The 13,201-nt window shown below is 35.5% G+C and overlaps 2 protein-coding genes across 2 annotated transcripts in view; both read right to left on the bottom strand.

Moving 5' to 3' along the window:
• The window catches only part of LOC119836541, a 12,021-nt gene extending 4,407 nt beyond the window's left edge, over positions 1-7,614 (bottom strand). The window contains exons 1-2 of the mRNA XM_038361917.1: positions 7,457-7,614; positions 489-554 (exon numbers count right to left, since the gene is read on the bottom strand). Of these exons, the coding sequence (XP_038217845.1) occupies positions 489-534 (46 nt within the window). The 5' untranslated portion in view covers positions 535-554; positions 7,457-7,614. The remainder of the gene's footprint in view (positions 1-488; positions 555-7,456) is intronic.
• Positions 7,615-12,171: 4,557 nt separating this feature from the next.
• Positions 12,172-12,876, bottom strand: LOC119836370 (histone H1.1, embryonic-like). Its single transcript, XM_038361674.1, has one exon. The coding sequence runs from the start codon at positions 12,874-12,876 to the stop codon at positions 12,172-12,174; it is 705 nt and encodes a 234-aa protein (XP_038217602.1).
• Between the last annotated feature and the right edge of the window lie 325 nt (positions 12,877-13,201).

Genomic DNA, 13,201 nt, shown 5'->3' with positions numbered 1-13,201 from the left:
ATGCTGGAACCATTTCTTCTGAAAAGATAATTTTTTAATTCAAACATTTTTTTCTTATTTCAAAATAGGAGTTTGTAATCACTCTTGTGTGTTGCATTTATAGACGTCAGTGTTAAAATATGTTAGCAGGAAATGATCGCTTCAGTTCAAGTAATGTTATAAAATTGTAAGTACATTGGTCCATTCTTTTGCTCTATGTTACACAGAAAATCTTAGTTACTTTGTTAATTTCCTAGTAATAAGACTATACAAACATAATTAGTCTATTTGTTTAATCTTGATTAATTAGTAAATGGAATACTTAATAACCAACTATTCGTGTCAGATCCGTCTGGGGCAGTAAAAATTAAAAAAAATAGTATATATCACTCACGCTGAAGTTAGGAGTTTTCAAAATCGGTGCAGTAGGTTTGGTTGTAAATAACTTTATTTACTACAAATAAAATAAAATTTTCTATTTGTTTTCTTATTACTTATTATGTACTTGCCTCTAGGTACCAGCATTTGGTTGTCATACACGACACGTAGGGACATGTCGAATACAGTTTATCTACCTGAAACAGAAATAAATTCATAGTATTAATAATGGTTTCTTACAAAAATTCTATCAAACATAAAAATAATAACCCCATCATTGGTTCACTCATTTATAGTAGATGTTTGGTGTGAACTCTGAAAACATTATAGTCCTAAAATAAAAACTTAGGTAATATGTTGAATTAAGAAAGATTTTTCTTAACTTGGGGCGGTGAAAAAAATGTCTGTACCCTACAATGGGATTATATGAGATTTTACTTAGGTAGGTACAATCTATACTAATATTATAAAGCTGAAGAGTTTGTTTGTTTGTTTGAACGCACTAATCTCAGGAACTTTTGGTCCGATTCGAAAAATTATTTCAGTGTTAGATAGCCCATTTATTGAGGAACGGCTATATATGTACCACGATTGAAGCCGGGGCGTACCGCTAGCAAACTATAAAGTTCTAACGGGCAGTTAAAGTAAATTGGAAGTTATGTTATCAGTCAGGATAACATTCATAAACCTTGCATAACAATAATTATTTATGAAAAAACCAGCACCACCACCACAGGCACCAGCTTTGAAATTAAAGAAGAATCATCAAATTCGGTTCACCCAGTCGTAGTCGGAGGTAACGTAGATAAAAAAATACAGTCGATATTTTTTTATGACACAGTCGGCAATGTAGCTGGTAGTAGTCGCCTGATGGTAAGCGCTACTACCGCCCATGAACATTTATACAAGCATAAGGTCCATTGCAGACCTTACGAATTGGGACAGCTCGCACCGGGGAAGTACCACACCCCCACAGATGACCGGCGTGAAATAGCATGCTGCTGTGTTTCGTCCGGTGAGTGGGGGAGCCGGTAGCTCATATCCTTTTCCTTACCCTTCCTATCTTTTCCTTTATTCCTCTCGTCTATCCTTTCTTAATCCCTTCCCAATTAAAGTCGCCAATCCATTTGTAGAGGCGTAAGGTTTGCAATGGACCTTACGCCTCTCCAAATGTTCACGGGCGGTGGTAACACTTACCATCAGGCGTCCCACCAGCTCCATTGCCGTTGCAAAAGCAGCACATTTAGTGATTTATATATCCTACTAATATTATAAACACGAAAGTTTATAAGAGTGAATATAATATATGAAGAATGTTTATTAATTTTCTCGCGAAAACGCTTATTACATCTGAATTTTATAGTCTGGATTAGCACATAGGCTACTTTTTACCCGGGTACCAAGATGGCTAAGATAGTGGATAGTATATTTAGTAGCTGGTAATTTATTACACTATACTACGTACGAAGTCAGTATTTAATAGTTATTCGCTTTAAAATATGTCAACTACACCACCTAGTTAGTACTTATAATAAATGCGAAACTATGCGTATGGATGTATGTGTTTAATTTTTTGTTTTATAGCATTGAAATGCTTTATAAATGAGAAATTTTTAAATGAACAGAAAAAAATTTGATCACGAGGCGGGATGCGAACCCGCGTTTTTTGCCAAACCGGATGTATGTGTGTTTGTGGCGCCTTCACTCGGAAATCACTAACCTGTTTTTTTATTCGTTATGAGGCAGCGCTTGACTACGATCTCGCCTGATGGTATATGGCTGAGATGTGGTCTAAGATGGAGCGCGCTTCCCTAGAAGGTACCTGATTATAATCATCTATCTATCGTTATATCACTAATCTATACTAATACTAGCTGCACCCGGCAAACGCTGTTCTGCCTTACTCTTATCGTTTAGTGGTATGAAAAATAGATGTTAGCCGATTCTCAGACCTACCCAATATGCTTACCAAATTTCAGAGGAATCGGTCAAGCCGTTTCGGAGGAGTATAGAGACTAACATTGTGACACGAGAATTTTATATATAAGGTTATAAAGATGAAGAGTTTGTTTGTTTGAACGCACTTATTGCAAGAACTTCTGGCCCGATTTGAAAAATTCTTTCAGTGTTAGATAGCCCATTTATTGAGGAAGGTTATATAGGTATGTACCACGGGCGAAGCCGGGGCGGACCGCAAGTCTCTAATATACATAAAATTCTCGTTTCACAATGTTAGTTACCATACTCATCAAAACTGCTAGACCGATTATGATTTGTGCGTATATCGAGCAGGTCTGAGAATCGGCCAACATCTATTATATCATACCACTTCATGATAAAAATAAGGCAGAACAGCGTTGCCTAGTCAGCTAATATAATAATACAAGAGGAGTAGAAATATTAGCCCGCAAGTGAATCCGCGCGGCACAGTTAACTATAAAATTATTTATGTCCGTTGTGTATGTATTCTCGAAAATTTTGTTTTTTCCATTTCCTCTCTTATAAAATAGTACTTGGTGCAGTGGTAAACGCGTGAGCGTAGAACCGACGGGTCCTGGGTTCGGTTCCCAGTGGGGACGCAAAAGAATGTCTCGGTCTGGCAGGACACAGAAGGCTGATCACCTACTTGTCCGTAAAGAAAATCGATCAGTGAAACGGATGTATATCATCTGCCCCATACCCCAGTAGGGGACACGGGACTTCACACATATCACATACAATATGAAAATAATATATACGTATGTACATTTTAATTTATAATAATCTTCGCTTGTTATTTAGTTGAGCTAGAGACCTAAACTAATAAAAGTCTTAAGTAATCAACAGAAAAAATTAATGTTCTAAACTTATCTATACTAAGTACTAGCTGTGACCCGCGGCGTTTTTCCCGTGGTACCCGGCTTAAAAGTAGCCTATGTGCTAATCCAGACTATAATCTATCTCTGTACCAAATTTCATATAGATACGATAATCTGCTTTCGCGTGAGAGAGCAACAAACATCCATCCATCCATACTTAAAAACTTTCACGTCCTATCTTACTAATAAGTATTATAAAAGAAAGTTTGTATGTGTACGTTTGTTACTCTTTCACGCAAAAACTACTCAATCGATTGCAATGAAATTTGGTACGTAGATAGCTGGACAACTGGAATAACATATAGGCAACTTTTTATCTCGATATTCCTACGGGATACATACTTATGCGGGTAAAGCGCGGGGCGGAGCTAATTTATAATATTAGAAGGATATCCCATTATTAAATGGTAAATTTAATCCGTCTCCTAGCTTAATATAATTTTTCATAAACATGTAATAGCTAATTACTCTATACTATTCAAATTAAAACTTAAAACGGTGAAGGAAAACATCGTGAGGAAACCGGCATGTCCGAGAATCAAAAGTTCGACGACATGTGACATCTGCCAACCCGCACTTGGCCAGCGTGGTGGATAACGGCCTGAACCCTCATAGGAGGCCTGTGTCCCAGCAGTGGGAACATATATGAACTGATGATGTGATTCAAATATGATATATATGTAGCGAAAATATAGTCGGCTGTATTTTATTTATTCGTCACTCGATCACTCGATAACTGTGGGTTTTCAACCAATTGGCGTGACTCTTTTTGTGATTTATTGGAAATTGTTGACATTTGGTGCCATTTTAGAATCTGGAGGAGTATCCAAGATATGCTAGATGCGAAACAGTTCGACACTATCTTCTCGATCTTATCAAAACTAGTTTAGCTATTTAATACGTTACTTTGCCGAACAGTTGAATATTTTTTAGCAAAACTTATTTTCTATCGACAGAATCTTCTTATCTTATATATAAAATTCTCGTGTCACAGTTTTCGTTGCCATACTCCTCCGAAACGGCTTGACCGATTCCTCTGAAATTTGGTAAGCATATTGGGTAGGTCTGAGAATCGGCCAACATCTATTTTTTATCCCGATATTCCTACGGGATACGGACTTACGCGGGTGAAACCGCGGGGCGCAGCTAGTTAATATTTAAATATAATTTAACCATTATGTTGTATAACGTTTTTTAACCGACTTCAAAAAAGAAGGAGGAAGATAGAGGTTATCAATTCGACTGCATTTTTTGTGTTTGTTATCTCATAGCTATTGACGGGTGAAACGATTTTATTGACAAGAGGTCCCATTAAAATTTGGTCTAGTTCTGACAATTTTAAGACACCTTAGGTTTTTTTTTAAAGTATTATTTTCATCACACTAATATTATAAATCTAATAGTTTGTTTGTTTAGATGTTTGTCAGTCAATCACCCTGAAAGTACTGAACCGAAATTGATTAAATTTAGTATACAGACAGGGTATGAGATGACTTGGGTGATGGGATACTTTTTCCCGATTAAATGCTCCCTTGGGATAAAACAGGAAATTTGATATCCGGGCGGAGCCGGGACGAGCGCCTAGTGTCTAACAATGATAGCTTAGATACATAAGTATTTTTAGAGTTCCGTACCCAAAGAGTAAAACCACTCCCTTATACTGAGACTACGTTATTCGTCTGTCTGTCCGTACGTCAACAGGCGGTATCATATGTACCGTAATAGTTGGACAATTAATAAAATTTATTTTCACAGTTATTCCGATAAATTACTTTTTTGTAGTTGTCCTTTATCTTATTTATCCTATTAATATTATAAATGCGAAAGTTTGTATGGATGTATGGATGTTTGTTACTCTTTCACGCAAAAACTACTGAACCGATTGCAATGAAATTTGGTAAGCAGATAGCTGGACAACTGGAATAACATATAGGCAACTTTTTATCCCGATATTCCTACGGGATACGGACTTACGCGGGTGAAACCGCGGGGCGCAGCTAGTACAGAATAAAGAATTAAATATCTCGCAATTGACTGATTTTATTTATGTTTTAAAGAGATAAATACGTTTATATATTTATTTCGGGTAGTTACATACAGAATAATTAAGAAATGAAATACGGCTAGTTCATAATTTATTCAATTACATTAAAATTGGTACAGCAGTTTTCAATTGATACTCGGAGCAAACGAACGAAAATAAAGCTATCAAGATCAACACTTCCATAAAACTCGGGAATCGCTCCTAATTGGCAAACATTTCAACTATGCCGTCTCGCTCTCGGACCTCTCTTTCGCTCACCCTGACAATATTCCAATTTCAAAATCGTAATAAAGCATTCCGTCCTTCATTTTTATTCCCATCAAAGTCATAAACTATATCTTCTTAAAAATATACTTTATCGCAATGCGTTTAAGTTTAAAATACATTGTGGGCACCAAGAATCTACCTGATATTTCAATTTTGTTAATATTAAACCCTAATGCAAAGGATTAGAGTTAAAATTCGTTTACAACGGGAGTATCACCACTTAATGGAGAAAGGTCCCCTTCGTAGGAACGGCAGACATTTTATTTTTAGCATAGTGATGTTACCGTTCTGAATTATGTCGATAATAATAATAATACATATTATTTTTAATACGAAATCTTCTAAAAATTTAGATGACATTTACTGAAATGCCAATATTACTTCTGCGATACTATAGATTGCAATTCTTTACATTATAAATCCTACTACCATACTTCATACTAATATTATAAATGCGAAAGTTTATAAAGATGTGTGTGTGTGTTTGTTATTCTTTCACACAAAAATTGCTGAACCGATTGCAATGAAATTTGGTACGTAGATAGCTGGACAACTGGAATAACGTATGTGCAACTTTTTATCCCGACATTCCTTCGACGACGGGATACGGACTTATGCGGGTGAAACCGCGGGGCGCAGCTAGTTTTAATATAAATATAGGAAGTCTCAAGGTTTTTAATTATACTTTTTATTAGAAACTTAGCCACGATAAATAAAAGAATTGCTTTGTAAAGTGATGAAATCAGTAACATTATATTTTAATAAATATAATTGTATATATTTGTGATTTCTTAATAGAAATAACAAATACATGCTAATGAAGTTTTCTTAACTAAGTCATTTGTAGAAGTCTTTAATCTACGAAATTGTTAATACTAATGAGGAGCATAATTTTAATAAGTGGTGCCTTAGGAGGATTCGCAATATTATTATATGTATATTATATATAAATTGCCATTTTTTGTGTGGATAAAATATAATGTTTTTGATTAATTCACATCTAGACATGATTAAATGCTATGTCAAAACTCAAAACACTTAAAAGTGTTTTAACATTTTAGTTAAGTGTACTAGAAAAAAAATGCATAGATGCATTTTAATAACTTAAACCGAACTAAGTTCAATATTAAAAGATATGTAAATTTTGAAATTAGATAATGAACACTTATTTCGTTATTAACCTTAATTCACTTCTGCGCATTACATTTTAGAACCCAAAATTGATCTCATTAACCACACGATATACTATAATTCTTATAATGTATGTAATTATCGATTTTAAACTGAATACAAAGCTATCAAAACATCGAAATCATAACCAAATATAGCTACTTCTTATCTTAATGCAATTTATCGACAACACAAATTACAGTTCTAAGTACATCACTAGAGAAATTTATGAGTCGCCAATGGACGCTACCAAACCCAAGACATCTCTATGAATAAGTAAAAGAGTGAATGAAACAGCACTATACGCGCATGCAAATGCTAGAAAGAGACATCCTAACAGCTGTTTAATCCTTGTAATGGATTATTATCATATTATGATTCAACATAATATAATAAACTACTCCTACCTCTACAAACGATGCAAGCGATTTATAAATACCTAAAACTGTATTGAAAAAAATTCACAGGACCGTCGTTAAAATACTGAAAGACCATAAAATAAACGAACTAAAGCATAAATACAAACTTATCATTTTAACAAATAAGTTAAAAATATCAATGTACCTATTCATGTGAGCATAGAGTCGAAAATGGCATATCAACGAATTCCATCGACCTCCCGTGACGTCACTCCACTGACAGCGCTATTTCGTTCGCTCTACATATCGATATATGCAACGTTAGCAAAACAATACAAATATCTTAATACAAACGCGATCAAAGGTGAAAATTATGAACTAGAATGATAATATATTCTTACCAATATTAGCAGACAGCTGTTGGAGTCTTCAAATGGCGTAAAAAGTACAATAATCGTATTAATACGCCCCAAATACACACGCTTCCAACATCTTTCGTGACGAAATGGCGCCGCGCGCCGAACGAAACATCCATTCTAAAACCAAACCAGCCCCTACCACGACATCCCAACCGAATAGCGCGAAGCGATACTATCGCCCGCTCCCATACAGAACTGCACAATGCAATATCGATTTGTTGCCACGCGTGTTTTTGGTACGGGGGCCACCCGACCAATGATAACGAACTTGGGACAGACGAATGGTATTGGACGGAACGTGTTTCGAAATTCAAACACGTGCTATAACCCCGTTTCTCTCCCGCCAACGAGAATAGACACGACACAGCTACATCTATCTCTGTCTAACGCACGGATAATATCAATAGCAAAATAAGAGGATCGATAAAATTCTTACATGTCAAATAGTATAACGAACCGCTTTTGTCTAGATATTTATGGGAATATTGCATTTATTACTCGTCGTTAGAGTCGAAATTCGCGTGATTTGTACAGTGACATCATTATAAGTAATGGCGGTCTTATAAATAATTCAAGATATTTTCTTATCTCCTTCCTGTGTAGTTTGTGACATGTTTTATTAACGACTTTTTAATTCGCCTACCAGTAATATAATGAGTTAATATTATTTGATAGCCATGGGCCCATGACTACATATTATGTAATGATACATCCATTTTTAATAATGTTTATTTGGTTTTGTATGTATTTAGTATTTTTACGGGATTTACTCAGTCGGATTGCAATAGGTTCGCTTTTAAATTTTAGTATGCCTAAGAATGTCTGAATGTTAAGAAATTGCGTACGTTCAGTTAGTTTGTATTAAAGATGTATAATTCAATGGTAGATTTTTAAAGTTTTTAAAATCTTTAAATCATTAATTACGACATTTTTGTGTTAAGAATACAGTATACGTTCGTACTTCCTTAATCACTAAATAGTGTTTAGATCTTTAAAATTACGCAACAGTTTTTGATGGGTTTCTTTAAAAAGATATAGGGATTCAAGAGGAATGTTTATACATGTGTATTTAATATGTACTATTGCACCCGTGCGAAGCCGAGGCGAGTCGCTATTGGTATTATAAATGCGATAGTATCTCTATCTCTCTGTATCATCTTCACGCCTAAACCACTGAACCGATTTGGATGAAATTTAGCACCAAGATAGCTTGAGATTTTATGCGGGTATACCCACGGGAACACAGCTATGCGGGTTTTTCTTTACTACATTGTACTGGCTGATGACGATGATATTGTTTTATAAATGTAATTTTATTGTTAACTATTGATGAACGCACGGAAGCGTTCTAATTTTAAATTAAGAATAATTTAAATTTAAATAAGTTTAAACGAAGAACACTTTCTGTTTATTTCTTTCAGCTATATTACAGTGAAGTCTTGTAAGCATCGGTTCAGCCGTTTCGAAGTTAACCGGAACAGAAAGGCAAACAGACGAAAATGTATCACTTGTTTTTATATAGATATCGCTTCTTTCTTTATAAATATATATTTCACTTTTATAAACGTTTATTTCAAAGTCTTTTATGCGGTATTGGCCTATGTTATTATCTAGACTACCTAATCTACTTGTGTGATAAATTCCATCCAAATTCGTTTAGCCGTTTAGTCATCATTGTTAACGAACACAGTTTGATTGTTAACAATGCAAGAAAATATCGTTATAGATAATGACGTATTTAGGAAAAATAAAGAGGATATAAGTCCATTAACGATAATGTATTTAGAACTGTATTTATCATCTCTTTCACTCTCGGGTATAATACATATTCCGTCTCACTCCACTGCATGAGTCAGGCAATTACCTTACTTTAGTACTGAACTTCTGGACAACTTAACACAGATAAGACCCTAGGGTCTTAGATAGTTACATAAGAATTATAGCAAGTATCTGTATGTGGGAGTCGAGCACGCTTCGGCACGAATTGGGTCAGCTCGCACCGGGGAAGTACCACACCCCCACAGAAAACCGGCGTGAAGTAGTAGCATGCTACTGTGTTTCCTACGGTGAGTGGGGGAGTCGGGGGCCCGTATCCTTTTCTTCATCCTTTCCAGTTCATTCCTTATATCCAGTCGTCAATTCTTTCCTTATCCCTTACACCTTAAAACCGGACAGCGCATCCGCAGAGGCACTACCTCTGTGGATGTTCATGGGCGGTGGTGATCGCTTACCATCAGGCTGTGCGAATTGTATGACTTTTATTCTTTCGATACTATCCGTCCACGGTTTCTCACATCATCATCAGCCCATATATGTTCCCACCGCTGGAAACCAGGCCTCCTATGAGGGTTCAGGCCATAATCCACCACGCTGGCCAAGTGCGGGTTGGCAGATGTCACATGACGTTGAACTTTTGATTCTTGGACATGCCGGTTTAATCACGATTTTTTCCTTCACCGTTTTAAGCAGTGGTGAAGTTATCCACATGTGCAGATAAATTGAAAGATCAATTTATTTCCGCTCGCCCGGTCTCGAACCTCGACATATCAATTTTGAAGTCCGGAACCCCACCACTGAGTCACCAGCTTTCAAATAAAAAGAGAATGATCAAATTCGATTCAGTCACTTATCACTGAGCGGGCAACTGAGCTGGTTCGCCTGATGTTAAGGGAGTAACGAAGACAGATAAAGCACAATCGATAACCTTTTTTAAAGTCGGTTTAAAAAATAGGTACAAAAAAAAAAATCTATTACATTTATTACCATTTTATATATATTTTAGTTTATGCAGGTTTTTATAAAAAAAAACTAGATGGCGCTATGTAGTTTGTAATGGATAAACTCAAAAACTACTGGACCGATTTTAAACATTATTTCACCATTAGAAAGCTGCAACTTCGCTAAGTGACATAGGCTATATATAACGGGCGAAGACAGGGCGGACCGCTAGTAAGAAATAAAAGTTTCAAAACTGTCTCGGCGTTTTATTAAGCAAATTCCAGAATCTATTATAGCAGGGTCACCCCATGACGACATTATGGGATGTAATGACTATAAAGTTTTAAAGCAGTACTAATTCCAGCGTAGAAAATGACACCTTATGAGGCGCCATCATTTTTCCAATGACAATGTCAGGGCGCCCTAAGATAAAAGTACAGCTTCAGAATTAATTTACTCGGCCATGATAAAGCTTTCCAAGGTAATAATGCTTTAAATTGGCCAACTAGTTTTTGAGCTATGTTGTATCACTACATAGTATAAAATAAACTCGTTTCCTGTGTCCCTATAGAATTTATTTAATAGATGTTAATATACATATACCTTCCTCTTGAATACTCTATTTATTAAAAAAACCCCATCAAAATCCGTCGTTTACTTTTAAAGATCTAAGCATACATACATATAGACGCGGAAAGCGACTTTTCTTTATACTGTATAGTTAAAGTGATAAATTAAATATTTTTAACAGGAAATTAAACCATCTTCGAAGCGTCAGAACTGTGTCCCGTCCTCTAGTGGGGTATGGGGCAGATTATACATCTGTTTCACTGATCGATTTTCTTTGTGGTCAAGTAGGTGATCAGTCTACTGTGTCTAGCCAGACCGAGACATTTTTTTTATGTGTCCCCACCGGGAATCGAAGCTAGGACCCCTCGGTTCTCCACACATGTGTTACAATACACTGTATCAATAAAGCGGTCAATTCAGAAAGTAAAAAAGAAGAAATTTAAATGCATGTAATAATCCTACTTGATATTATAAATGCAAAAGTTTGTGAGGATGTGTGTGTGTTTGTTGTTCTTTCACGCAAAAACTACTAAACCGATTGCAATGAAATTTGTTACGTAGACAACTGGACAACTGGAATAACATATAGACAACTTTTTATCCCGATATTCCTACCTGAGTCGAAGTCCCCTGAGTTACATTTGATTGCATTTCTTAAGAACTAACATAATCTTATATATAAAATTCCCATGTCACAATTTTAGTTACTCCTCCGAAACGGCTGGACCGATTCTTATGAAGTTTTGTGTGTATATTGGGTATGTCTGAGAATCGGCCAACATCTATTTTTCATACCACTAAATGATAAGAGTAATGCAGAACAGAGTTTGCCAGGTCAGCTATACTATGTATATATAAATGAATCCTTATTTCGCTTGGTCACGCTAACACGCGTGAACGGCTGGACCGACTCGAAAATTCTTTCACCATTAGAAAGCTGCAATTACACTGAGAGACATCACACGAATATTATAAATGTTCGTGTGATGTCACTTGTTGTTTGGATGTAAATTTGGTGAAGTTTGGTGAAATTTAGTGAAATTGGGTGTGCAGACAGGGTACGAGCTGACTTGGGCGATAGGACACTTTTTCCCGATTAAATGCTCCCTTGGGATAAAACAGAAATTTTGATATCCGGACGAAGCCGGGACGAGCGTCTAGTAGTACCACGGGTGAGACCGCGGCGAACAGCTATTATTTTATAATTATTTATTAAAAGTGTTTTTATCCTCTGTTTGTATGGTGCGTGTTAAGGTGAGTGAGTGAAATTTTTTACAATTGCAGTTAAGAATTGAAACATAAAAAAATAAAATATCTAAATTAAAAATATAATTTATTTAACTAAATTCTAAAGTCAACATAATTAAACAATAATAATAATATCTACGGTCCTAATTATTTAATATATTTTATTTCTTAATTTTCGGTTTCATTTTTGGTGGTTTTATGATAGACCCCATACTTTTTCTTTTTATAATATCGGCCCGCTTTTTGGCGGGAGTACGAGCCAACGCCATCTTGCTTTTCGTTTTTTTCTCTTTTCCGCCTTCAGGCTTGGGTTTTTCTTGTTTATCCTTTTTCAATATTTTCTCCTTTTTATCAACTTTCTTAACTTCCACCTTTTTATCATTCTTCTTTTCTGGTTTCTCTTTGACGATCTTTTTTTCTTTGCTTTTTTCTTTGTTCTTTCCTTTCGTCGGTTTCGACTCTTCCTTGTCTGATGGTTTCGACATTTTCTTGGCGATCTTTTTTATTTCTTTTTTCTTTTCTATTTTATTTTTAATGGTGGCAAGTTTGAAGGAACCGGATGCTCCTATGCCCTTGATCTGTATTATGGTGCCAGCTTCGACGGCAGTTTTCAAGTATTTTTTTATGATATAACTAATTTTTTCAGCATCTACCTGGTATTTTTCGCTTATGAATTTCTTGATAGCGTACAAAGAAGTGCCCTTTCGCGATTTTAACTCCAACAGTGACGTGTTAACCATTTCCTTTGTAGATACTTTTCTGTCAGGATTTTTTAAAATATCCGATGTTGGACTTCTCGGTTGTTTTTTGGCGGGCATTTTTTTTAATTTCGAATGCATTATGATATCTCCTTCGTCTGACGCCATTTTGTATCAAAATTGGTAACCGAGTCGCTGATAGCTAAAGAAACTGTCGGTTATGCCATATGGAGAGCCGATTGCGATTATTTAATTTTTGAGGGTAGTTTAAAATAAAAGTTGAAAAAGTTTCGATTGCAAGAGTGATCTAGCTTGAGTGCTGATTGGATGGCACAGAGTGGGCATGTGCGGTTTATACCCACCGGTCGTTATCTTACCTGTAATTATCAAAGTACATATCATATTCATATCTCAAAAAAATATATTAGTTAATTAATTCCAGAAATCGCTATATATAATTATAACAATTATATACTTTTTGAAAATGTTTGGA

This window comes from Zerene cesonia, chromosome 24 (genome assembly GCF_012273895.1).
Source record: "Zerene cesonia ecotype Mississippi chromosome 24, Zerene_cesonia_1.1, whole genome shotgun sequence".
NCBI classification, from domain to species: Eukaryota; Metazoa; Arthropoda; class Insecta; order Lepidoptera; family Pieridae; genus Zerene; species Zerene cesonia.
The sequence above is the reverse complement of the archived record's forward strand: the minus strand, read 5'-3'. Positions and strand labels throughout refer to the sequence as shown.

Coding starts and splice junctions, on each gene's coding strand:
- LOC119836370 (XM_038361674.1), bottom strand. CDS start 12,876: ATGGCGTCAGACGAAGGAGATATCATAATGCATTCGAAATTAAAAAAA.